The 25,320-nt window shown below is 36.0% G+C and overlaps 1 protein-coding gene across 10 annotated transcripts in view; it reads left to right on the top strand.

Moving 5' to 3' along the window:
* CDIN1 (CDAN1 interacting nuclease 1) overlaps positions 1 to 25,320 on the top strand; it is a 245,111-nt gene that overhangs the window by 78,127 nt on the left and 141,664 nt on the right. For 8 of the 10 annotated variants that reach the window (XM_075129735.1, XM_075129731.1, XM_048855821.2 and 5 more), the window contains 3 exons: positions 523 to 590; positions 10,205 to 10,270; positions 13,775 to 13,880. In XM_075129735.1, coding sequence (XP_074985836.1) covers positions 523 to 590; positions 10,205 to 10,270; positions 13,775 to 13,880 — 240 coding nt within the window. Of the gene's footprint in view, positions 1 to 522; positions 591 to 10,204; positions 10,271 to 13,774; positions 13,881 to 15,033; positions 15,134 to 18,696; positions 22,077 to 25,320 lie in introns of those variants that run through there. The other 2 variants (XM_075129730.1, XM_075129734.1) reach the window with 2 other exon arrangements.

The following is a 25,320-nucleotide window of genomic DNA, read 5'->3' as shown; positions in this document are numbered from 1 at the left end:
TTCAGTATTTAAAGAACAAAATCTTAAATTGTTCAATTATTATCCAATTTATTGTGGTTTATGTACTTAGGCAAAACTCCCATTGACTTCAGTGAGAGTCTTGAGTACAAAGCCAAAGATCAGGCCCAAAATTTCCAGCTATAAAGGCACTCATTTTAGTCTCACACTTTGCTCTTTTGGAGAAGAAAATGGAAGCAAGATAAAGTACTACTCTTGGTTATATTGAAGAAAGTTGTTTATGATGATACCTGCCTTTTGTCATTTGTGTGAGGTATTTTTTTTTATTTTATTTCTACTTAAAGACTAGTATAAATTTTCAAAACTGACTGGTGATTTTGGGTGCCTCCGTTTTTGTGTACCCAACTTGACACACCATAAAGGGCCTTGGTTTTTAAAAAGCACTAAGTACAAATCACTGGTCACTCCTGATGATGTGGGGCATTATATTCTAGCTGTAACAGTGTTCTGAATTTAGTTTCATTCCAAACATATAGCACTTTTTCCTTCACTTAAATCCATCAGTGCTATTGGGCATGAGCATGAAGTCCTGCTGCGAGAAATGCTGCTGGAGAAAAATCTCTCTTTCTTAGGTAAGAATCTATAGTATCTAACCTATGATACGTTAGCTTCAAAGATCTCAGTGACTGTTTACTTAAGGGGGAAAAAAAGAGACCTCAACACATGCTGTATTATGTAAAGGAAGAGTAAAAAATGGTTGATGCTGTACATGTTATCTTTTATTGATTTAGAACTGAGCAGGAACTCACTTACCTAATACCCTATATATACAGCACATGCACAGGCTTGCAATTAATATTTTATAGAATAAGTAGCTGAAAAAAATGCTTTAATATCTGCTGCAGTATTACTTTTGGTGTCATGAGATATTAGCCATAATCTAGGCCATATGAGACTTAGAAGGAAGGATAAGAAATATTAGTTGCAAAATGCTTTATGTATTAAAGAACTGCCAGAAGAGTTCACTTGTTTATCTGTAAGTGCGGTTTCTGATATTTTTGAACTAATGCGCTGAATCTTTCCACCTTTCCATCTTTCAAGTCATTTTAAGAATTTATTTTGGAAAATGTTCACTTAGATATTAGAAGATGATTTAATTTTCTATCTGTTAAAAAGTATTAAACATGGTACAGTAGTATTAATTATAGTGGTTAGCATTTAAAGAATTATCTTATCATGATAATAAATTATGATAGTTTCTTATATCTGGAATTCCTTCTATGGTGACATTATATCAAAATAAGACAGCTGCAACCTAGTTCTATAGTAAAATGTTGTATTCTTCAAAGAGATTTCTTATGTAGAAAGATAATACAACACATGTATTAGTTTCACCTAAAACTAATACCTCTTTTGAACAAATAATGTCCTAACTTTTACAAAAAGGAACAGAAAATAGCTTAATTGATAAATAGTAAGTATTATGGATTTATCCAAAAGCAAGTCATGCCAGATTTAGTTTCTTTCTGTGGTAGGATAACAATTAGTAGTAGATAAAGGAATAGTAATAGTAGATACAGGAATTTCTTAGGACATAGTGTATCAATTTTAGTAAGCCATGTAGTATGGTTTCATATAACATAAACTTAGGGAAATTAAAGAAATGTGGGTTATGTGACTTTAGTGCAGTGGTTCCCAAACTTTAACAACCTGTGAACCCCTTTCACTAAAATGTTATGTCTCGCGAACCCCCTCCTAAATACCCCCTCCGCGTATTTCCAGGGATTTTCTCCTTTACCAGATTATAAATTACAAAAGCAGTGATCTTGGAAATATAAAATTTGTTTTTATGACATGCTTATTACACACTATTTATTATTAATTATTATTTATCATTACAGTATTTTTATTACATTATGAAAACAGCAACATTCTTCCAAGATCTCACTTTCGTAGCTTGTATCACTTTGAATAAGCCTGTTATAAGACAAGGCTCCTATGTTTCATCAAGGAGTATCAGATGTGAAACAGCATGAAGGTATTTAAGAAGCCAACTCAGAGTTCCTCCTACACAAGCATTCAGGTCTTGAACAGCCCAGGCAAACAATGCACTTACAACAAAGCTTAAACTTGTTCTTCATAATAATTTTAAAAACAATATTAGCTGCCTATTTAATTTTAAAACAGCAAAAAATATCCAACTCCCTTTCCATTTCTTATAAGGAGTCTTAAGTTTAAATCTCCTCAGTGTGATAGAAATGCTTGCTTTGATCTGCTTAGTTCTTGGAAGTCCAGGGGCTCTGGGCTGCTGGCCCCATGCTGCCCGGAGTCCCTAGGGACAGCTCTTTCCACCATTAGGGAATTTTTCCCTGAGAAATGCCCAGTAGCATTTTGCGAACCCCAGTTTGGGAACTACTGCTCTAGTGGAACATGAAACTTACAACGTTTTTAAAATCAAACTTAGGAACTTAGTGGTTCGGGTCTGGAAAGGCTCAGTACTAATTTTGGCTCTGGCTTGTAATTACTGTAGTAGTAGTAGTAATAATACTAATTATTAATAATAAAAACAAATAGAAACATCTTACAAGTGATATTAAAGACAGGGTATGGAAAAAAGGTTGTTCATAACTGACAAAGTCAAGAAGTACTGGGGAGTAAATATACTATTTTAGATTATATTGGTACTGTATTTCCAGGATGTTAGATGTTTCCAGTTTTATGTAAAACACAAGATGGTGCTACTTTTCATACTTGTGTATAAAGCCGCTTTTTTTTAAGACTCTTTACTAAATGATCATTTCAGTGACTCTTCCATTTTTTTACATTTCTCTTGTATGACTTAAAAAATGTATACTGCTTTTTTTAACTTGTTTGGTGGTACCAATAGGCAAGTGAGTCCTATATTTTTAAGTACCAGTATTTGTATTAACAATTTGAAGGATGAAATGAAGAGTATATGGGTTGTGTATATTCATGGATGAGTAGAATAGGTGGAGAAATCACGAGCAGTTGAGAAATAATTAAAATACAGCACAATATTGGCATATTAAACAATGAACTGAAATCAGTAGAATAAGATTAAATCATTATATGCAAATATAGAGCCAAAGGATTACTGGCCAGACAGTAATTATTAAAGAGAAGGACTTGATCATTTTAAATTGATAAACTGGATAATGCTATGCTATCACAAAAAAGGCACATACTTTCTTGGGGTTTTCTTGGTTATATTAATAGGAGTACTATAAGCAAACCAAGTGAGGCAATTAATATAGTCATTTCAACCACTGTGGAGTTAGAATAATGCCAAAGTTAAGATATAAGACAGCATTTATTATAAGCCAGCCCTCAGTCCTACAAAATAATATGTTACATTAGATGCCCAAAGTCACATAGTAAATCCGTGTCAGAAATGGGATTTGAATCATATCTTGACTCCCAGTCCACTAAATTAGTCACAAAATAGCTCTTTTTCCAGTCTGTAAAATGGGTATAGCTAGTAAAGGGCTATATGAGTGCGAAGTGTCAAGTGGCAGTAGCAGAGGTGGAAATACAAATTTAAGATTTCCTAATCACCAGTCCTGTGCTCCATTAGTTAGACCATATTGCCTGTAGGGAACATAAGGCACAAACATTATCACAAACAAATATCTACATAATGGCAAAATTAGTCAAAAAGTTTCATGACTGCTGAAACATGCAATTTTTGTCAAATTTTTTGCAACCAACATTTTACCTACTTGGTTTCTTTTTTACCTCTTTGGGGGGTCACAGTCAGGGCTTCATGGAGGTTATAATTTCTACCAACGAGCTTGTGACTCATGAACATAAATTATAAAATACTGTTCTAATCTGTTCACCCATTGTTGAGTTATGAGCTTACAAAACTAGTTTTCTGCTTAAAAAAACAAGAAACAAAAAATGTCATTAAGGGGATTAATGTTGAGACAATATACCCTGACCCTATATCCAGCCAATCCTCTTCCAGCAGACCAGAGACTACACACCTCAGCTTACCTTTCAAATATGAATCAGAGACAACATTCCCCCACATCTTCCACAAACCTAATATGCTGTATTATTTATGGGTAAGGATATGATTTTATCATGGAGGTCATGGATTCTGTGACTTTAATGGACCTCTGACTTTTTTGGCTTCAGCCCCTGCCAGAGCGGCGGGGCTGGAGAAGCTGTCTGCCCCCACTGCAGAAGAAGGAGCTGGAGAGGTGCACAGTGGTCAGCCCTCGGCGAGGCTCTGACTGTTAGCCCTCCCTCCCCCACTGGTCGTATTTTTAGTAAAAGTCAGGGACAGGTCATGGGGCTTCCATTAATTTTTGTTTATTGACTGCGACCTGTCCCTGACTTTTACTAAAAATACCCATGACAAAATCTTAACCTTATTTATGGGTTTGAAATGACACTGATTCTCTCCTGTTTGTCGTTTTGACCTCCACATAAAGTCCAGAGATTTACCTTCATCTAGTCCACTCTACACATTGGTCACTGATCCATACATCTGAGTGTGGCTTTACTTAGGCATGCAGCTGCCAGCTTTTTCCTGCCCCACTATTTTCCCTCCAGTCAGTCATCAAGTCATATGTACCCACAAGTCACAAGATGCATACAGTGCGTCTCCTGCTCTTCTGCTTAATCTATCTGGGTCCTGCTTGTTGCATAGGCAGGATGCTGGTGTCCTCTATAAATCACGTATCTTGTGCAGGTTGCAGATACCAAGAACACATGTTTCAAGTCTCAAATCCCCTGGCACCTTTCCAATACAGAGAAGAGATTTGATCATTGCATCTCCCTACTGCCCTTTTCCCCAATATACTGTGTGTATCCACTGGAATGGTGGGCACAGATGATATCAGCGAACAATTAAACACCAAACAGTGGGAATTAATTCATTACTCAGTGGGATAGACTTGAGTTTTGTGGCATCTCATGAAGGTCTCCCACCTGAAGATGGTGGGCAGGAATATGGTGCAACGTTAAAGTTGGTGCAGAGAACTTAATGATAAATTTGCCAAGTTTCTGATTTTTTTTAAAAATACACAGTTCTTTTTCAAGTGTTGGTCCCTGTATGTACTCCACTTGTGGGTGTGTATGTTCAACATGCACATGAGTCCAGAGATTTTAACAAGCAGTGTTTGTTGGCCCATACGTGTGCAGTAGATCTCCTTGTCCTCCCAAGTGAGGGTAAAAGAAGCAGTGCAGATCAATGGCCTATCAGTTCTTTCTTACCGCTACATAGTCTGAGTCAGAATCCAGTGTCTTCTCTTGCTTCAGCCTTTCAGAAAACCTGTAAGATTGTACATAGTTATTCTTTAGCTTAGTTCAGTTAGTCTTAAGTGTAGTTAGTGCGGTTTGTTTCCCTGGATCGGGGACTCCCTCCCCATGGTCAGAAACTATGCCCAGACTTCTGGGTTTCAAAAACTATATTGCCTGCCCTAGATCCTACTCCATCAGTGATGAACACCAATGCTGCCACTGCTGTCTGGGTGAGACACACATTTCAGCAAAGTGCAGCATTTGTCGCTCTGTTCCACAGAGTACTCACAAAGCTTGTGAGCTTTGCCTTAGAAAATACTTAATGGAGAAGGCTATGAAGCCCCTCTCTGATCCAGGCCAAGAAGACCGCCGTACATTGGCCTAACCAAATGAACAGTGCCCTTCTAAGCACGTGCTTAAGAAGCAGAGCCCTCCATGTCTAAGCCCAAAGACTCTTCTGCAGGGCTTCCCATGAGAGTAAGGGACACTCTCGTGGCACAAGGACAGATCCCTGTCGAGGACTGTCCATAAGAGACTCCCACTCCTTCCCTGAGTCCATTAAGGTCGGGTGAGCCCGTATACACATACCCTAAATTTTTTTAAATATACAGTTAAAGGGTTTTTTGTTGTTTTTAACAATAAATTCTTTAACTTAACCTCTTTTTGGGGGGAGGGGATTGTAATTACACACTGTATAGCACCTACTACACACAGGTTAGTATTTTGGACATCTTGAACAAATTTGAGAAATTTAAGAGAATAATAAATCATTAAGCATTTGAAAATATGACACAGAAGAGAGTTTAGAGTAATGGACCTTTTTCAGTTTAGAGTAAAGATGTCTGAGGGCAGGAATAACTAATTACATATGTAAAAGGAGATGTCATGAAAATGTCAGTGGCCAGTTATTCCTGCTAATGAATAAGGGCAGAACTAGTAGTAATGGGCTTAAGCTGCAGTTGGGAAGATGAAATTAAATACGAGAAAAAATTCATAATTATAGGTTTCAGAGTAGCAGCCGTGTTAGTCTGTATTCGCAAAAAGAAAAGGAGTACTTGTGGCACCTTAGAGACTAACAAATTTATGCTTAAGCTTATGCTCAGATAAATTTGTTAGTCTCTGAGGTGCCATAAGTACTTCTTTTCTTTTTTCATAATTATAGGAACTGTTAAGTACAGGAACAATCTGCCTGGGAAGCTTGTGGAATCACCTTCACTGAAAAATTCAAGGCTAGACTTGACACTCATCTAACAAGTATGTTTAATGAAATCAATCCTGGCATGATACAAGGGAATGGACTAGATGACTCACTAAAGAATCCTTCGACCCAAATGATTCATTTTTGTGGCCTTGTATAAACTTCTGTAGCACGCAAATCAGACTTAATTTTTAATGAATCATGACCTATGATAGACTTCAGGTTACCTTTTAAAAAATAAAAATAAGCTGTATGTAATTTGTGCTGTCTAATACAAAATTTTAGCAATTCTAGAAGGGATTATCTCATCAGTATATAAAGATATAAATAAAGGAAATTATGGTATATATTTAAAATATTTATATAAGCTCACTTAAGGTTTAAGGTGTGTTAAGTGGTTGTCTTTTTTCTTTCAATTTATTACATGTGTCTGTCTCAAGTTCTAGACTTTGATGTTATGAAAACACATTTGATCAGTTGCTAAGACAAATAAGTTTGTTTACATTTATGGGGGATAATGCTGCCCGCTTAAGAACGGGCGTTCACATGTCACTTTTGTAGCAGGCATTGCAACGTATTTATGTGCCAGATATGCTAAACATTCGTATGCCCCTTCATGCTTCAGCCACCATTCCAGAGGACGTGCTTTCATGCTGATGACACTCATTTTAAAAAAATAATGCGTTAATTAAATTTGTGACTGAACTCCTTGGAAGAGAATTGAATGTCTCCTGCTCTGTTTTACCCGCATTCTGCCATATATTTCATGTTCTAGCAGTCTCATTTGATGACCCAGCACATTTGTTCATTTTAAGAACACTATCACTGCAGATTTCACAAAATACAAAGAAGGTACCAATGTGAGATTTCTAAAGATAACTGCAGGACTTGACCCAAGGTTTAAGAATCTGAAGTGCCTTCCAAAATCTGAGAGGGACAAGGTGTGGAGCATGTTTTCAGAAGTCTTAAAAGAGCAACACTCTGATGCGGAAACTACAGAACCCAAACCACCAAAAAAGAAAATCAACCTTCTGCTGGTGGCATCTGACTGGGATGATAAAAATGAACATGCATCAGTCCATACTGCTTTGGATCATTATTGAGCAGATCCCATCATCAGCATGGACACACGTCCTCTGGAATGGTGGTTGAAGCATGAAGGAACATATGAATCTTTAGTGCATCTGGCACATAAATATCTTGTGACGCTGGCTACAACAGTGCCATGGGAACACCTGTTCTCACTTTCAGGTGACATTGTAAACAAGAAGCAGACAGCATTATCGCCTCTAAATGTAAACAAATTTGTTTCTCAGAGCGATTGGCTGAACAAGAAGTAGGACTGATTGGACTAGTAGGCTTTAAAGTTTTACATTGTTTTATTTTTGAATGCAGTTATTTTTGTACATAATTCTACATTTGTAAATTCAACTTTCATGATAAAGATTTGCACTACAGTACTTGTATTAGATTGTGAAAAATACTATTTCTTTTATTTTTATCGTGCAGATATTATAATAAAAAATAAATGTAAAGTGAGCACTGTACACTTTGTATTCTGTGTTGTGTTTGAAAATGAAGAAAACATCCAAAAATATTTAAATAAATGGTATTTTTATTGTTTAACATATTGATGCCTAGTATGGGGATTTTTTTATTTTTTGTGCAGATATGAAGTTTTAAAATACATCTTAAGATACAGTCTAATATTATTTTCTCTTTGGTTAATGTCAAATCTGTTCAATAATACTGCGGTTTTAAGATGAATGAAGTTTTAACCAAAGCATCCGAGCCTCTTTTTTAACTATTTTCAAACATTAGAATCAGCAGTTAGGAGTAGGCAACGGTTATCCTATTCTTCACTCCTATCAGAATGAAGAAATTGTTCAGAATATTGATTTATCGTGTTGTTATGGTGTGACTCAAAATGGGTTTCAGAGATTAACATAAAGTAAAGCTTTGTTAATCTGCCCATCTCTCATCCATATATTTTATATCTGGGTTAAAAAAAAAACACTAGCTTTTGCTCTCTAACACCTACCAAGGCTTAATAGCTGATACGTCACTATAGTGAGGTGCTGTATTACTAACACTTATTTTTACAATATACTAAAGCAGGGGTAGGCAACCTTTGGCATGCATGCCAAAGGCAGCATGCGAGCTGATTTTCAGTGGCACTCACACTGCCCGGGTCCTGGCCACCGGTCCGGGGGGGCTCTGCATTTTAATTTAATTTTAAATGAAGCTTCTTAAACATTTTAAAAACCTTATTTACTTTACATACAATAATAGTTTAGTTATATGTTAAAGACTTATAGAAAGAGACCTTCTAAAAACGCTAAAAAGTATTACTGGCACGTGAAACCTTAAATTAGAGTGAATAAACTCGACTCACCACTTCTGAAAAATTGCCGACCCCTGTACTAGAGTACACTTATTAGTACACGTCAAAATGAATGAAGTACATCTAGTTGTGCATTTTCCCCCTTCTTTTGGTTGTTCACTTACACACTAATTCATAACTACCCCAATGGATATCCTAGTCTTAGTGCAAATTAGTGAGGTTTTACTATGACTTCTAGTGCAGCAGCTGAAAAATTAACTTCAGTCTCTTGTTTTTCACAACCTTTAACAAATGTACCCTTAAAAATCTAAACGTTGTTCTTGTCATTAAAATGTTCTTTCATCTCAAAGTGCTGACCTTTCAGGATATGCACAAAGTGTTCTAAAACAGAGTTCTGAACATTTGCCATGAAACCACTGTCCTAGGCTGATAAATGGATTGGAAATAAGCTACCCAATTGTGGGAATGGGCCATTAATTTTAATCAAAGGTGATGCAGAAAGGCGAATGGGATGCATGACAATGTCAACAGCCCAGTAGATGTTAAGAGTCCACACAGCCTTCCTTGTTACTTGGTTGTGCAATTAGTTGAGGTTGGGTGAAGACAGAAAGCCATGTCTGGAATTGAATGACCAGGTCACTCCAAAATCTAATGGAGAAATGGTGTTTCAGGAATACCAATCTAACACCATTAGAAGTCAAGGACAACACCTAGACAGCAGTGAAGTTTTTTTTTTTCTTCTTTTTAAGGCATGGGTTGATTTTTTCCTCCACAATTTTGTCTTGCTTGCTCCCTGTCATGGTTCTGAAAATCTTCAGATATTGCTTAAAAGAAGTTTTGGTATTTACAAAGGATACAGAATTACAAACAGACTTAACTCTTGAAGATAATGTACTTTTAAATGTATGTACTACTGAACTGTAAAATTTGGCAAATTCTACATAATGCAAGAGAAATAAAAATCTGTGTCTTCTCTTTCCTTTTATAGCTTTCCAATTGGAAGATAAAGTTTTGTAATAACTTTAGTCAGTCTTCAATATAAAATAAGAAAGCAACTATAGAATATGTACATTTGTGGCATTAGTAAAAAGCTGTTCAGGTTAATTCTAATGTGAAGAGATTCTTCTTTCGATAAGCAAATATATTTCTTTATTTTGAACAGTTTTTCAGTTACAAAGTACTGTATGACAGCTTGAATTAATGATGTTTATAATGAAGACATAAAAATGCAGAGACGACAAAGAAGCATTTTTATATCCATGCTTCAGGTTTGCTAAGAAGGTTCATTTAATCTGAGACAGCATTGCATACATATGAAAGATATGTATGACTGCATTAGTAATTCTTGCACTCTTATTTAAAAGAAAATTAATTATACTGCTGTCTAGTTAATAGAATAGTGTTATAAACAATAGTATTTGTTCTCTATGCAGCTGAAGAACAGCTTCGTGCAAAGGGTTATGACAAAACACCAGATTTTATTTTAGAAGTGCCAGTAGGTAAGTCCTTAAAGCTTTTTCTATTAGAATTTATTGTGTTTATACTAAAATGTTAACATTACTTAATGATAAGGCAGTAAAAACTAGATTATATTATAAAATATTACTGTAAATATTATAGTATATTATTCATGTTTTACTTTATACATTACAAATATAAAATATTGTTTCTAGGGATTTGCAGTAGTAACTTGATAACTGTAAGAAGTGTTTTTTGGAAAGCGGGGGACTTAAGTAACATCCCTGTACCTCAAACCTGAACTGACCACCATCTGAGGCTGAGATCAGAACCATTTATAATGGTCTATCCCCAGAAACTCATAGACCCAGTCAAACTCCAAAACATCTTTACGGGTAATGCCTCCCCACCAAAAGGCCATGGAATGGAAGATCCAGCAAATCAGTGAAACCACTCATTTGCCTCATTTTGGCATCCACATTCTCCTCGTTGCCCCCACAGATCTCCATGGGTACTTAATAGCCTGACCGAGAAGAATCAGGAAGAAAGAAAATTTTGTGTCAGTGGAGAAAAACTGATAGATAAGTTCTAGCATTCCCATCCTACTGGTGATGAGGATCACATAAGCATCTAGATAGTCAAACACAAGGAATTCTCAGACTTAACAGCTATTCCATGGAAAAAGTAAGAATTTTGTCTTCTCTGTTATGGGGGGTCTACAAACCCCACACTGAGGCAGAGAAAAGGCTGAAACAGTACTGGGCCAGGAAAGCTACACCCCTCAGGCACTGCTGAATATGCTCCTGGGGAAAAGGAGCAGTATAAAAAGAGCTCCAGCCACTCAGGCATGGGGGAGGAGAGAAGCCATTTCTAGCAGGAGCACTTCCCTGAGAAAGGCAGAAAAAGAGCTCTTATTGAGGAGGTCTTACTGTGAATCTTTCCTCCTCCTCCTCCTTCAAGACATCACCCTAGAGGCAGGGAGAATCATGTTCAGGTTGCCTGCATCAGACATGAGACTGGGAGTTTGGCGCAAAGGAATATAACCAAACAGCAGCTATACCCCAAACTGAGAAATTGGATGGGATAGCAAGTGACCCAAGGGAAGGTGAACTAGAGGTGGACCAAGCATAGGCCAGCCCATGCTGTCATACTTTCAGGGCCCTGGACCAGACAGAGCAGAGGACCCTAGTCCCCCTATTCATCTTAGAATCCCCTACACCTAGCTCTGGGATGGGCAGAGCCAGGGGTTTACCGACAAGGAAGCTGACCCAGTAGAACCCCATCCAGGGATCCCAGACACACTGGACGAAAAGAGAGACTGTGGCAGCAGGCCCAGACCACTAGGCCTGCTGACCAAACCAGCAACCCCACTATTTCCTCCATAATAGCAGCTGCTGAATCATGAGTCACCACCTTAACCAAGAAGAGTTATTCAACTCAATTTCAGAATCTGGCACCTCCCTTTTCAACTATATGTCAATGTATTTTTCAGAGAAAATCACAAACTCATGGAAGCACTATATGAGAACTGAGCCATTATCTGTGACTCAGATTTTTGCCCTTCTTGGTGATTCAAGCTTCTAAGACTCTTACTAGCAAAATTGTCAACATCTGCTTCAATGAGAGATATCTATCATCATTTACTCTAAATCATGTAATTACCTCGCCAGTATTTAAGGTATAATCACTCAACACAACATTCTTCTCCACTATGAAATCACTCTTTTATGAGAAAGCATTTTGAAAAGATCCAAAGGGACATCTTCCACTCCACCTAAATATTTTCAATGTTCTGGACTCCTCCCACTCAGTTTTCAAGAACAGAGATGGCGCTGGTGGCACTAATAGATGACCATGGACAAAAGCCATGCATCCATACTCAAACAACTGGACCTCTCCACAGTATTTGATACATTCAACCATGATATTCTGCTGTCCCACCACAGACACTTGGCAGGATTACTCTACGATGGCTTAATTACATGCTGTCAGGCCACACTCATAAAGTTGCAATGAACACCTACTCTTTCACTTCCAAAGCTCTCACCTGTGCAGTTTCATGGATCTGTCATCTCACCAGTCTTGTTGAACCTATTAAGAAGATTGTGAAACAGCACTGACTAAAAATCTAGCAAAAAACAGACAATATCTAGCTATTAATCTCTTTCATATCAAACACAAACATCACCATCTCCCAGCAATCCAGCATCCTGGCTGTGATGAACTGAAGAGCAACTGGCTGCAGTTCAAACATTGGAAGGCTAAAGGAGATGTTGGTTGGGAAAGGCAAGTATTTTGGAAAGCTTACTAGCTCTGGAACATCACCTTTTTGATTGGTTAAAACAGTCCATGGATTTGCTGTCTGTCTGTACGCTTCACTGCCTCTAGGTATCCCAGTAGCTGTGTAGAGTACCTTTTTTACCCCCATCTATGACTGGCAGGAAGACAAATAACTCCCCCTCTTATCAGACTTCGACAAGGCTATGGAAATGCATGTATACTTTGTAACTGTGATTCTCTACTTAGATATAAAAAGGCAAACTTTTTAAAATTCTATAATTGATGTAGAATACAAGAGCCTGTCTGGCTTTGCAGCACAAACTTCTGAGAGCACATCGCCCCAAGTCAAACTTAATGTTTCATTCCTTAGGCACTACAGTAAGCTAAACACCAGTGATAGGTGCTATAGAAAACTATACAGATAGAAAGGTCTTCAAAGCCTTCCATGGCAGTGTCCCAGGTTACCCGGAGGGAGACTGGCTCATCTTATATGGGCATAACTTCCCACTGGAAAAATTGGTCAACCTCAGGAGTGAAACCTTGTTTGTGCAGGAGATGGGCCTCTCATGGTGACTGGCGCACAGGTTGGAAGGTTGCTCCTGGAAGACACCATGAACTGCAGTGTCTTCGTAGTAAAACGGAAAAGTCACTTCTTTGACATATCCTTCCTACATAATAGCACAGAACACATCCCCACAAAGGTACAGTGTCTGCTGACTCCAAAGAGAAAAGGGAGAAATATATATGTATGTACGGTTCATAATTTTCAACACTGTGGGGTGAGCTGCTGTTGCTTGTCTGCTCCCTGTCCTACCCCAACCTACAGCACTGAAAAGTTTCTGCTACAGTAACTCGCCTACGTGCCCCTGTATGCACCAGGTGTTTCCAGCCCCTTTCCTGACACCTAAGATTAGGGAGAGTAAGGGGGAAATGGGTATAGCTGTACTTCTGTCCTCAGTATTTTGGCTCCTTTTTCATTGAGTAACTGTTTGTACTGGCTTAAGTGCATTCGAAGGACTTTTGGAGCACACGGTAATTAAAGTTAAATTGAGAGAATTGTAGGTAAACACTACTATGTGGTTCTTAGATTTTGTTTCAAAAAATATTCATTGCAAATGTTTGAAAGATGGTTTACAAGTATACACCTGTGCCGTAAGTATAAGTCATATCGTAGCTTTGATTAATGTAGAACTTTACAAATCTTTGTTGTCGTCAGATTTTCAGAGCTTGCATTCATTTTATATTAGTAATGCTTTGTCCCCTAGCTGTTGAAGGACATATAATTCACTGGATTGAAAGCAAAGCTTCATTTGGTGATGAATGTAGCCACCAGGCCTATCTGCAAGACCAGTTCTGGAGCTACTGGAATAGGTAGGTTTCCATTATTTTTCTTCATAGATGAGTACTAAGTTAAAAGCTCATAAGAATTTCCGTACCTGGAAAAAATGGTGGTAATTTTTATTTGTGTGTTTTTCATTAAACCATGTGAGTCAAATGTATTCTGGGAGTCTAACGTATTGCATTTTAGAATCAAAGTTCCTGAATCAAGGTAAAATGCATAAATATCTGTTTCAAATTCTCGTAATGATTGTCATTTAAAATCATCTATGTCTGTCTTAAAGATATAATTACCGTAATAGACATAGTAGTCAACTGTTTTGCGAGAGGAACGAAGCATCTCAATTCCATTTCTCCAAGATAAAGAGGGAAATTTTATCCATAGTATTTGTGAAGACTTTCAATAGTTGTAAGACAGCCAAGACATCAGATTACAGTGTACTCAGTTCAATCTAGATTGTATAACAAGCAGGCTCCCCATGTTAGGAATTAGATTGTCCAGTGACTGTTGTTTATGGCCATTTTTTCCTCTGTATTCATAAGGAAATGGATAACACACTTGGTAGGAAAAGAAGATGGAATAATTAGCTGCATGAGTGTTAGAGAAAAACAATTACTTTATACTTCACAAAATTTTTATATGGAGGGGACAACATGTTGTTAGGATAAAAAGATATTTTCTCTTAAAGAATGTTTAGTAAAAGTAGTTCTTGGTTTTCCTTCACTATTATCCTTACAACAGTCCTCACCATTAGCAGCTCACTGAGTTAAATTCGCCTTTTGCAATAAAACATACCATTGCAGAAAGGAAGTTGCAGTGATTATTTATTTTTGTGCTGTACATGGCATCTGGCCTATCTAGTTTTGGGGTGTAGTAAAACACTTCAGAATAATTTCGACCTTTTGAGTCTGGTGTCACCTGCAGAAGCACCCCTTTATTTAGACCTGTCAATCAACAGATAGTATTTTATTTTTGTTTTATATATATTAACTAGGCACCTGTTCATTTTGACATAGTAAAAATAGTGAGAACAACATTTCTTATTGTGTTGGAAGTGAAGCACATTTAAGGTTCTGTTGCCAAAATTAGGATGATTGGACTTTTGTAACAATAATACTGCTTTGTTTCAGCTTGAAATTCTGCTAATATTGAAAGTTGCTGTATTTCATTGTGCTATACTTTCAGTTCATCTGAAGAAATCTAGAAGTCCCATTACCCAGTCTGGGGTTGATTATTCTGTAAAGTAAGAATGTAATGCCACCTTGATTAAAGAAACTGGACAGACTCCATTGTTACTTTGTGTAAGGACTGTAACAATCCGTTATATCAACATTAGTAGACACTACTGCAGTATACTAACAAGTACATAGATATCAACAAGAGACCGATTAAATAACAATTAGTAAGTGTATCGTGGATGACTTGCTGCAAGTACATGTAAAGTCAAATATAACAATTTACTTTTTCCATCATTTGCAAGCCTGGATACTGCATCTCGAGACTCTGTAATACAATTTATGGAGAGTCCCAGGAGAAAACTTGACACTGTTATTAGCTGAAGTAACTTTACTATATGAAGAAGACACTAGCAAAATGTCTTCTTTGACACTGATATTAGAATAATGATAATTCCACATAATGAGAGAAGCATTTCTTCTTCTCTGTTTGAATATGAATAGCAAGTCTTCCCTCCAATGAATTCTTTTCCCCCTTTAATTGTAATCTAAATGTCTTTAGTCCTGTGCTTATATGTAAAAAGAGAACATGAATAAATAAGAACAAATTTCCTGTAAGTATTTTTAAAGTAACACCTACACTTTTGAAATGTAAATTGACATTTGTTTCTAATTAATAAATTAAGCCTGATATTAAAACACCTGTTTACATCTAATAATCATAATGGTAAAATGAAAATAATCTTTGAAGTCCGTTGCGGTGGGTTCAGTCACAGAGATTCCCCTCGAGACTGTTACTTGATGAGCTGGGATACCACTGAGAACAACCCTCCTGCCAGAACAAGCGCCCCGCCACTCCTGTCTTGCTGAATTAGGCACTCCAGTCAGCTCCAGCACAGACCCAGAGGTTGGACCACGCTTCTGCAGTTCACTGAAACTAAGATTCACTCAGCCCAGGGGCTTCAGTTAATAGGGACTTTCCCAGCACCCAGTGTTCAGCCTTTCTGGGAGCCTGAACCCCAAGTAAACCTGTTTTACTCTGTATAAAGCTTATATAGGGTAAATAGATAAATTGTCCACCTTCTATAAGACTGATAGAGAGATATGCACAGCTGTTGCTCCCCCAGGTATTAATCACTTACTCTGGGTTTATTAATAAACAAAAGTGATTTTATTAAGTATACAAAGTAGGATTTAAGTGGTTTCAAGTAATAACAGACAGAACAAAGTAAGTCACCAAGCAAAATAAAGCAAAAACACGCAAGTCTAAGCCTAATACATTAAGAAACTGATTACAGGTAATATCTCACCCTCAGAGATGTTCCAATAAGCTTCTTTCATAGACTACAGATCCAGGATCCTTCTTTTACAGATCCAGACTCACACGGCTACCCCTCTGATTCTTTCACAGACTAGACTCCTTCCTAGTTTGGGCGCAATCCTTTCCCTTGGTACAGTCCTTCCTAGTTTCAGCAGACATCTCAGGTGGTAAGCAGGAGTTTTCTCATGACTGGCAGCCCCTTTTGTCCTGCTCTACCCCCTTGTATAGCTTTGGCATGAGGTAGAAATCTTTTGTCTCTCTGGGTCCCCTCCCCTCGTTCTAAATGGAAAAGTACCAGATTTAAGATGGATTTCATTATCAGGTGACATGGTCTCATGTCACTGTAAAACCCCTAGTCTCCACTCCCCCTGGGCTGGCCCACACGTTCACAGGAAGGCTTTCAAGTAACTAAGGCAATATACAACTGATTTTTTCTGGAGCACCTTTAATCGCTTCCACTGAATATGTTTACATCATTGATACAAGTTTAGATCTTATTCTCCTAACTCCAGATATAGAAATAATACATGCAAACAAATAGGATGAACACACTTAGTGGATTACAAACTTTCTAATGACACCATACAAGGGATATTTAGCGTAAAGTATATTCCAGTTATGTCATATTCATAAGCATATTTCCATAAAGCATATGGAGTACAACTTCATACCCCTGGAACCAAAAGGTGTGTATGACTGATAAGAAAGGTAGGATTTTAGAGGATTCGTTCAGATCACATACAATTTAGTGTTTGGTTTTTGTTTCATGGATTAGAAATTGACTATCAGGATTTATCACACAAGAGAAAACTAGGAATTGGAACAATGGAATGATAATCCTTTTTTCTACTAAGTTGTTTGAAAGAGTTTGACATCTGTTCATCCAAAGAATGTTTAAGAAATGATTTTATCGGTTTGGTTGAAGTAAAGGCAAATTATTTTGCGGATATATTGAAAGCATGCATTTTTATAATAGCATCACTAGTCTCCAATAGTATGTGGGCTTAGAAAGTTGTACCAGTGAGTTGAAACCTAGTGGTTTGACAACCAGATTTAGAGGAAAGCTTGGGAGTTGCATTTGTCAAGTAGCTAGGAAAACTGTTCATGCATACCCACTATCCAAAGCTTCATTGGCAGCCCAAACATAAAGAACTGAAAGGTCATTCTTCTTCCTGCAGTATGATGGTTTGTTGACATATTTTGACACACTGGTACAATGCTGAAAGGTTTTGACCTTACTGCAACACTGGGAGACTTAGGGTCAGTTTAGCTATCTGATGCTTGTAGAATTTCACACATGCTAGAATTTGGTTTTTTGTTGGTTTGTTGTTGAATTGTTTTGTTGTGTTTTGGGGGCTCCTCTGTCAGAATTAGTAAACCAGTTTTAGAAAATGGACATGAATGGTCTTGGAGTTTATGATCACTTTTTACTATTCAACCAGATTATCCTTGTCTAAACAGAAAATAGTGTACATTCAACAATTTACGACTCAAATATTCTTTTTATAAGAGTAATTAATTTAGTTTTCATAAAGTCAGTTGTCTGTTTGCTAATTTAAATAGCAGGAAGTGAAGATAGTCTTATTAGTAGACAAAAAAAAAAAAAGGCAATTCTAAAATAAAAGGAGAGCCAGTTGTTTAAAATTGTCTGTATACCAGTGAACCAACTTTGTAAAGAAATCAAGATTATCAGTATCTGTCCTTTTGATCATACAAAATAATCAATATGTGTATGCAAACATACATATACATTTTATAAAAGGGAAGATCCCACCTTATTTTCAGCAACGTTATACATATATTCTTGTTGTGGCCGTATTGTTTAATGAGATTTACGAAAAGTATCAAAACATATTCTGACTAATAATGTAGTTTGTGCAAAGAATTTGTTCAAAACAAGTAGCCCAAAAGAATTTGTTTCAGTCTTTGGGCAATAGTCTGATCCTTAACAAGATGATTTAGAGTGTTGGACATGTGGTTTCAGTGAGAAATATCTACATTTTGTGTTGACAGCTACTACAGTTGTATTAATTTCCAGGATCATTTTAGATTGTTTCACTCTTTATCAAAAGTCACTTGTGCATTACCAAAGCAAAGAGGGAACAAATCCACATAACATTTAGATTAAAATTTAAATTTGAATGATAAATGTCAATTAAACATGAATTACAGTGTATTTTTTCATATAAAATGTTTTATACATATATCTCAAATTAGGATTACATTATAAATGGATTAGAATTTATCCTTTGACTGCTGGATTATTGCATTCTCAGCTTTTACAGTAGTATACAGGGTGCTATATATCTTTGTTTGAATTATTTTTCTTTATATTTTTCTCCACTCTTTCAGATATTGTTATGTCACTGGAGACTATCATGTAGTACAGATAGAGCGCTTTCAGCTTCCACATACATTACCGCAAGGCTTCAGCTCCAATTTCCCTGGTATTTCTCATTCAGATTAGACAAGCATCTAATTTTATGTACAATATGAGCTGACAGCATAGATCCTGCTATGTTTGCCAAAGGCCTGGTCACAGACACTCCACTATGTCAAAGAATGTCAATCCTCACAGACCTTACCTTTCAGAACTCCTTGTAATTTTTAATTGACATTTACATCTGACATTTTCAATGTATTTCTTATTGTTGAGTCTTTATCTACCTAGGAATAGCTTTAAAAAAACTTCCGTAAACTATTACATCATATATTTTAATTTAACAAGGTCAGGTTGCTTGCTGAAACTCAAGAATAACCAAATTCCCTTCCCTCTCCATCCTCCCACCTCCCATCTCTGTAATTCTGTAAATGCTTCTAATCCATTTGAAGTGACAATTGGGCAGGGGGTTGAGAGTGTGGAAGGAGCGTGAACTTGTAGTATACATGTGCAAAACATAATTGTGTTAATTGTTGGCCACCCTCTGTGTGCAATAAAGATACCATAATCTTCTGAAAAATTGTGTGTACTACTACTACACACATATACATAAACAGCAGAACACTTTTTAAATAAAACAAAGCTTAGAATATGTAGTGTACTTGCAATTTGTATAATGTGGTGTATTTTCTCAAAAACTGAAACTTTCATTTTAGTTTCAAAGATTAAAAACTTAATATATTAATATAAGTATAATTATCCATCTACTAGAACTTAGAATAAGGGAGTACGGTTGATGATAAATGTCAAAGAGCACAAAACTAACAGAAGCATTTTGTCACAAATAATGCTGCTTTTCCTCTAATTAGTTAATTTACATTTTACAAATTAAGGACAAAATTCAGACAGAAAATAATCTAGTAGTGTATCATAGCTTTACTGACCTGTATTTGTAACTGCCAAATTTAAGTTAATTAGAAATGTAGATGCTGTTTGTTTTATCTGTCAAAAAGCTCATCTCACCAAAAAAAAAAAAAAAAAAAATCTAGACACACTTTTCTTCCGAACATTTATCATCTAAATAATAGTCTTGCCAAGATGGCAGCCTCATAATAAACTCTTTTCAGTGGAGTGATGGGTAATGAAGCTTGCTTGTGAAGGCAGCGAAAAATGTTGTCTAGCCAAATGCGTGAATATGATGGCTAGAGAATCAGTGGACTTTCTCAGTCATCAATCTTTTTAGTAGCCTCTTATACATCTGAATATTTTGATAGATGATCTAATAATTGAGTTATCTATCTTTCTAACTATCAGAGTTGCATAAAAATTATTCTCACATGCTACTGAATATTAAATATATTAGGCTTTCAGTAAATTTTTCAAAAAAGGGCCAAAAGTTGGAAGAATTGTCTTATAAACACACCTTTATGTATTAATGTTAAAATTAGTATATCTGGAGTATAAAACTATTTGTATTAATATAAGAAAAAAATAAAGTCAAAAGCCGATTACAGACAGAACTCTCTCACAGTAAGTAAAGCAGGTGAAAGCAAGAGGCTGAGCGGGTTTGAAAAATTTAAGTGCAGCTTGAGATGTAAAATTAAGTTTGTTTGTTGGTCTGTGCCTGGCTAAAGGACAGCAGTCTTATTTAATGTTACACAAATTCCCTGTGCCTTGGAGATTTTTGCTTAGGAGCAGATATAGTGTCAGTATGGACTTCAAATGACCTTTCAGTCTTTTTGAGAGTGGTTCTTCCAGGTTAAAAATGAGGAAACTGAGAAGTATGTATAGAAGATGTGTGCGTTATGGTATACCCTGGGAGGTAATATGGAGTGTGAGGACTTCTGGTTTCTTAAACACAAGAAACTGCCTTCACAGAGCTACAATTATCTATTTTAGGTTGGAGAAGGCAGTTGAGATTTTTGCATTAAGCACATCAGCATCTCTATAACCAGGAATTCCTTTTAAGGTTCCAAGACAAGATTTAAAAAAAAAGAAAAAAGAAAAAAAAACCTTTAAAAGTTAGGGGGGAAAGAATTAGATCACTGAAACGTGTTATGATGTGGAAATTGGTCTTTAATGGGTCAGCTGAAGATCATGATTTTAATAATAGCAAAAATGTTAATACTCTCATCACAGCAAAGAAAATCCCTTTTGTTGTGGTGTTAGTTTTATGCAAATATCAGCAATGTGGTTTATGGTGAAGGACACTCGAATGAGCAGTTTAGGCCTTAATTTTCAATAGTTTATAAGATGGACCTTCTTTTAATAAATCCTTCATGATTTCTTTACTGTACTGAATATTAGGGACCAGATATCTAATTGGGTATAGTAGGTTGCTGGTAGAGATCATATCAATCATACCAGATCAGAATTTAAGTATTGTGTTTATTGTAAATCTCATAAACAAAGCTGTGATTACAGTACTGCATAGTCTGTGTGAAAAGATTTGATTCTGCATAAAACCTGCAGTGACTTTTTCCTTTTGTCACTCCAATTCTGAGTTTAAAATCTATAGTACTTTTCATCTAAGTTTCTCAGAACACCACACTGGCAAGATACAGTTGACCTATGTTTCCATGCAACAGAAGGAGATACCTGATTAGTTTTTCTAACTCTCTACCTTAGGTTTTTCTATTGAACCTATAACTATCGTATCTAAATACTTCCTGGTCTTAGGCAAGTCCCTGAGATGCTGACCACTGAAGATAGGAAACTATGTACATGATTCAGCAAGATATTTAAGCATGTTCCCAACTTTAACACTTGGGTATTAACATCATCGTTTAACATTTATATTGTGATGGAATCTGTATGCCACCCAGGTGGGATCCTGTTGGGCTAGACACTGTACAAACATATGTAGTACCTAACAGACATCCCATTGATTTCAGTGTGGTTATGCACATAGTTAGATATGTACTAAGGTACCTTGCTGAATCAGGGTCTATATCTCCCTGAGAGAGTGAGGGGATGGGGCTATAGGTTAATACATTTTATATATGAGTAAAATGGCACACAGAAGTTTAAATGAATTGCTGAGTGTCACCAGACATTGCAAGAGCTAGAAACTGAGCCCTGAATTCCGACTCCCAGTCCCCTTCTCTGACCATCATCATGCCATCTTCAGAAGTTGTATTTGTGCTCAAGTACACATTTATATTTACACTATGTAACCATAAGGAAATGTAAAATTTAGAGCACACACTACTCAAGTGTCACTAAAACCCAGAAATATGTCAATAAAAACAAATTATAATAAGTTAGAATTATTTACATTTTTATGGGTGGAGCATATATAACTACATAAGAGACTTAAAATTGTTTATCCATAATAAAAATATTTGAATTATTCAAAGCTTCTGTTTTCTTGACTACCCCGGTTTCTTTTGACTTTATGTAAAATCTTAAATAAGCAAAAATTAAAATAACTAACATAGACATTTCTAAACATATATATACACATACATACCCACATGTGTACACACACACAGTGTATATATAGGCGAGAGACTGCTGAATTTGAATTAATTTTCAAACTGGATACAATTAACTTAGGCTTGAATAGAGACTGGGAGTGGATGGGTCATTACACAAAGTAAAACTATTGAAGTGAGCTGTAGCTCACAAAAGCTTATGCTCAAATAAATTGGTTAGTCTCTAAGGTGCCACAAGTACTCCTTTTCTTTTTGCGACTACAGACTAACACGGCTGTTACTCTGAAACCTGTCATTATTTCCCCATGTTTATTCCCCCACTCCCCACTGTTCTTTAGACGTTCTTGTCAACTGCTGGAAATGGCCCACCTTGATTATCACTACAAAAGCCCTCCCCCCCCACTCTCCTGCTGGTGATAGCTCACCTTAAGTGATCACTCTGGTTACATTGTGTATGGTAATACCCATTGTTTCATGTTCTCTATGTATATAAATCTCCCCACTGTATTTTCCACTGGATGCATCCGATGAAGTGAGCTGTAGCTCACGAAAGCTTATTCTCAAATAAATTTGTTAGTCTCTAAGGTGCCACAAGTACTCCTTTTCTTTTAGTGTATATATAAACATTTTTAGATTTTCAATATCATTGTTCTTTTGGACTAGTCTTTTCTTTTTTTAATCAAGAGTAGCAAACATCTGTGTGTTTTGGTTTGTCTTTGATTAGCATGGCCTCATTCATCACTGGTTTTTGATATGAACACCAAGAAGTCATGTCCTCTTGTTTTAAATGATAAATATGACTTTCTCATGAATATTCACATGCATTCCAGGATTTACATCTGAATTGTCAAAAAGTAACTGCACAGCTTCTGTGATGTGTAACATTATTAGTGAAATAAAGTTTTTAATTTGTCATAGATAGGCCTTAATCACTGACGTTACAAGGCTATGTTCGCTATGTTGCTGAAGAAAAGTTGTCCTTTGCCCACTATTTTTCTAAGATTTGTGGTTTGTCAACAAGAGGCAATATGCCGCGGGAGGGTCTCTGCAGATATTCCTATTTGCGTGGTCTGAGGCTGTCTCTTCAGGTTTCATTGTTTAGGTCTGATGTCTAGTTAGTTCTTATCAAAACTAATACCATCTGAAGTACCAGGCTTCCTGTGGTCACACAACCAACATCAAGATTTCTTCAGTCTGACTATTATTATTAAAGACAGTATCTCTTTAAACTTGAGCTTTGTTTCAACGTCTGTATCAATTAAATCTTGTAAATGTATTTCCTTGAAGGTTTCAGTGTGTGTGTGTGTAAGTTATATCTGAATTATATAAAGTACTACGCATTTGTAATTATAAATTATGAAAATACATGTTTTGAGCCTGATGATTTAAGGCATTTAATTCCCTTTTATTTTAGTTCAGGAGGAGTTTAGTGAAAGTTTCCCATGGAAAAGGATGTGCATTCCTATAATAACTGGGTCCATGATGAAAATTAGCTTATAGTTCTAGAGGTTATGATTATAGTCCTGTTTGATTTCTTTATGTTGTGGCTTTTCAAATAGCTAACAGTGTTCATCAATTTAATATAAAATTTCTAATTAGAATTTAAAACCAGGATAAGTAAAAGAAAATTATTCTTCGAACTTTCAATTACTAAAGTGTTGCGTATCTTTATATGGAATTTACTTCTTATGCATATGATTTTTAAATTGCAAACAGTCTGTTATTTAGGTTTGCGGAACATTGCTGAGTACAGCAGAAAGCATGCTTTCATTTATTTGCTTCAGAAGAAAAACTGTTTTGTACCCTTGAAATACAGCCCACTACATTAATTGAGATTTTTGTCCTATTGTGAGTAAGAGTTTTTGAGACACTGAAGCTCTAACCCAACTTGAAGAAGGCAATGATGGCAGTGAGCTTCTGTCCAGAGTTAATCAGCTGCAGAATTTGTAAATTTCATATGTGTCAAAGTTGAAAATGTTAGCACTCTAATAGAAGCTTGAAAAGGTTAGATCTGATAAAAGCCGTCAGCAGTTAAAGAAAGTGATTTATGGGACTGTAATGACACAAAATGCCTCATTTATCACTCATCTATAGATAGGTTAAGGTTTCTGTGTCATACTTTAAAAACTTGACCACTTAGAATTGTCAAAATAGGTACATAATTGCCCATCATACATTTCGGTTTGAATTTCCTTCACTTGAATTTTGATAATTTTATATCCGGTTACTGTTGTACTTTTCATATTATTTCTTTTAAAGTCATTCATATTTCATATTTGTTTCAAACTGTATGGTCACTGATCTGTTAGAGCTTTTATTAGCTAAAGCTGTTGATCTGAGTACTATCCAAATCTTGTTGATTTACATTTTCATTTGACCTAACTTATTTTCTTTTCAGTTAACATTTCATTTTCTTTTGTCTTACACTACTAATTCCCATCAGGAGTTTACAGATCTCTAATTCATTCTATATACTTCTCCTTAAAAGTATAGCACAAGATTTAAATGTGACAGTTATTAATATGTTTACAGTTCCAGTAATTTAAGTTATTGTTTAGCTCCACACAAATTAAATTTAATCATAAACTACCAGTCCTGTTAAATTATCCTAAAAACAAAATATAAAAATGTTAGGAGAAATAATAAATATACTTTTTCTTGACCAGATTAATTGAGCTAGCATTTTTCCTGTACACTTTAAAAAATGAAATTAAAGAAAAAATATTAAATTCCAAATTTGTGGACTGTTTTTTCTGAAAGTGTTTACAGCTTTGTCATAATTAATGATGGTGAGCAAATACAAACAAAGATAAGAATTTATTAGAAAGCCATACAGAAGACTACATTTAGAAAGTGCAGTAGTTATTTGAAAGACAATGCTAATATTGTCAGTTGGATTCAGAAGGACATAATATAAAAGTTAAATTGACACGTGTATAAAAAATTAAGAAAAAAAGTTATCTATCTCTTTCAAGTATAAAATCAAGCAGGGATAAAAGGATAGTCCAAACTGAATAACTTATTCATTTATTTTATAGAACAAAAAAATAAACTTACATTTTTGTCATCTTCGACAATTTATGACCCCAGTAGTACAGTATTCTGTTTGTTCAGCGATGACCTTCCAGGTTCGATCTAAAAAGAAGTCAGAAGCATTTG

This window comes from Caretta caretta, chromosome 6 (genome assembly GCF_965140235.1).
Source record: "Caretta caretta isolate rCarCar2 chromosome 6, rCarCar1.hap1, whole genome shotgun sequence".
In the NCBI taxonomy this organism is placed as follows: Eukaryota; Metazoa; Chordata; order Testudines; family Cheloniidae; genus Caretta; species Caretta caretta.
The sequence above is the reverse complement of the archived record's forward strand: the minus strand, read 5'-3'. Positions and strand labels throughout refer to the sequence as shown.